Here is a 2,118-nt window from a genome sequence, read left to right on the forward strand (position 1 = left end):
GGTGGGTCGGGGGCGGGGGCGGGGGAGGTGGGTCGGGGGACTGCCCCAGGACCAGGACCGTGCCCAGGACCAACAAGATCAGATCAGATCACGTTCCCCCCAGATCGCAACGGGAGGTTAGGGGGGCATGAGGGACAGGTGAGGCGAGGCGGTGGAGACGGTCTGGAACTACGGGCTGGGGCCACATAACTCAAAGAGAGAGAAAGAGAGAAAGAGAGAGAAGTCAGTTCCAGGAGAAGATTCACAGTGCTCGCGCGCCTGTTCTATGAGTGTGATGACAGAGCGATAGGACCGACCCACGGGTCACACCATTTGACAGAACACTGGCGTGCCACTCCGCCAGTTCTACGGCTTTTTCCAATCCCTAGGGGGAAGACCTCTACAAAGCTCCGGATGCGAGCACAAATCGAATCCCGTCCAGCAGCCGATGCCGCCCAGCAGCCGTTATACCGTTCATGTAAACCACGCGGCAGCGCAGCAAGACGAAAACGGAGGGGGGAAGCACACGAAAACACACAGCAGCACACACACACACACACACAGGCACGCGGCACGCGTCAAGCGGGTAAAGGCGGGGGTACACTCACTCCGCGGGGGCTCCGGGCACGTCGTACTGGATGATGGTCGTGACATTGGGGAAATCAAGTCCTCGGGCTGCCACATCCGTACACAGCAGTACACCGTCACCGTCCTGTGGTTTTACAAACCACCACACCGAGGCGGAGGGGGAGGGGGAGGGGGAGTTCCAGCCCGATGCATGTGTACGTATACATGTTTGTGTGGAGGTGTGCATATGTAGATTTGTGGGACAGGGGGGTCGTATCTTCACCCTGCGGCCGCTACCCGGCGAAACCCTGCCTTCCCCGGTATTTCGGGGCACCCTCATCCAGTCACCCTAGTCAACTTCTCAGTGGATCGCTCAGGTTCCGCACCCACCACCAGCATCCAACGGAATCTGCCGGGTCGACAGCGGCTCAACTCCATTCCTGGTCGGCTCGCAGGTCTACTACCCCCATTACGGTCCCCCCTTACTCCCCCCCCACTGCCACCCACTTGTGAAAACCCCGCAAACGTCTCGGTCCGTTGCGCCTGTTGCATGTCTCCGTGCAGCTTGAACAGCCGTACAGACCGGGGCAGCAGCGCCGCGCCCGCCGCCGCCTCCCACATGTCCCCCAGCAGGTAGTGCAGGAACTCCACCTCATCGCAGGAAGCCACGAACACCACCGCCTTGCTACCGCCGACACGACGGCGGGCAGCACGGTTTCGGAGCAACGCCGCCAGCGCCATCAAACGCTCCTTAGCTGGCACCTCCATCCAGCATTGCCGCAGCGAGGCGGGCAGGCTGTAGTGGGAAAGTGGGTCGTCGCCGCCGCCGACGGCGGCGGCAGTAGCAGCCCCGCCGCTGCCGCCGCTTGCAAGCAGCTGTAGCCCAGCGCCGGTCTGTTGTACGGTTGTGTACGGCAGAAGGTCAGGAGGCGAGAGGGTAGTGTGTTTCGGGGGAGGCGTGTGGTGTGCGGGGGGCCGACTGTCGCACGTGGGGAGGAGCATGAGCGGAGCAGTGGGGGAGGTGGGAGAAGATTTCTTCTCCTCTTTTCCCTTCGTCAATGTTTGATGTACGTGTTTATGTACCCGTACGTAGTATGCAGATGATGAGTCTCATACTCCGAATATATTCTCATCCTGAGTCGCAAACCGAGAGCGTGCAAACAAACCTACACACAACATACATTTACACGGACGCATGCCGTACACCCGTACAGCCTTAAAAACCCCGAAAGTTTGAAGACATACCGAGAAACACACACACACATACAAACACACACACACACACACACGCGCGTACACACATACACACGCTGTCCACAACCCCCGTAGGAAAGTCCAAGCCCCCCCCGCCCTCCCCACACCACCCCAAACTTCGGACGCGCATAACTCTTTAACAGCCGTACAACACAGCTCCAAAGTGCTCACTCTCGGAGCTCTCTGCCGTTTCAAATCCTGATGGGCCTACCCCTGATGTATCTCACACCCACCCTCACCCACCCACACCCACCCACCCACCCACCCACACCAAGTACACCTTCTCCCTTCCCCGGAATGAATCAGACGGAAAGCCAG

The 2,118-nt window shown here is 59.8% G+C and overlaps 1 protein-coding gene across 1 annotated transcript in view; it reads right to left on the reverse strand.

Annotated features, from left to right (window-relative positions):
- Positions 1–583: 583 nt before the first annotated feature.
- Positions 584–2,118, reverse strand: part of VOLCADRAFT_60342 (uncharacterized protein) — a gene marked incomplete at both ends in the record, with an annotated part of 3,426 nt that continues 1,891 nt past the window's right edge. The window contains 2 exons of the mRNA XM_002950422.1: positions 584–691; positions 1,054–1,525. Coding sequence (XP_002950468.1) covers positions 584–691; positions 1,054–1,525 — 580 coding nt within the window. The remainder of the gene's footprint in view (positions 692–1,053; positions 1,526–2,118) is intronic.

Source organism: Volvox carteri (assembly GCF_000143455.1).
Source record: "Volvox carteri f. nagariensis unplaced genomic scaffold VOLCAscaffold_18, whole genome shotgun sequence".
NCBI classification, from domain to species: domain Eukaryota; kingdom Viridiplantae; phylum Chlorophyta; class Chlorophyceae; order Chlamydomonadales; family Volvocaceae; genus Volvox; species Volvox carteri.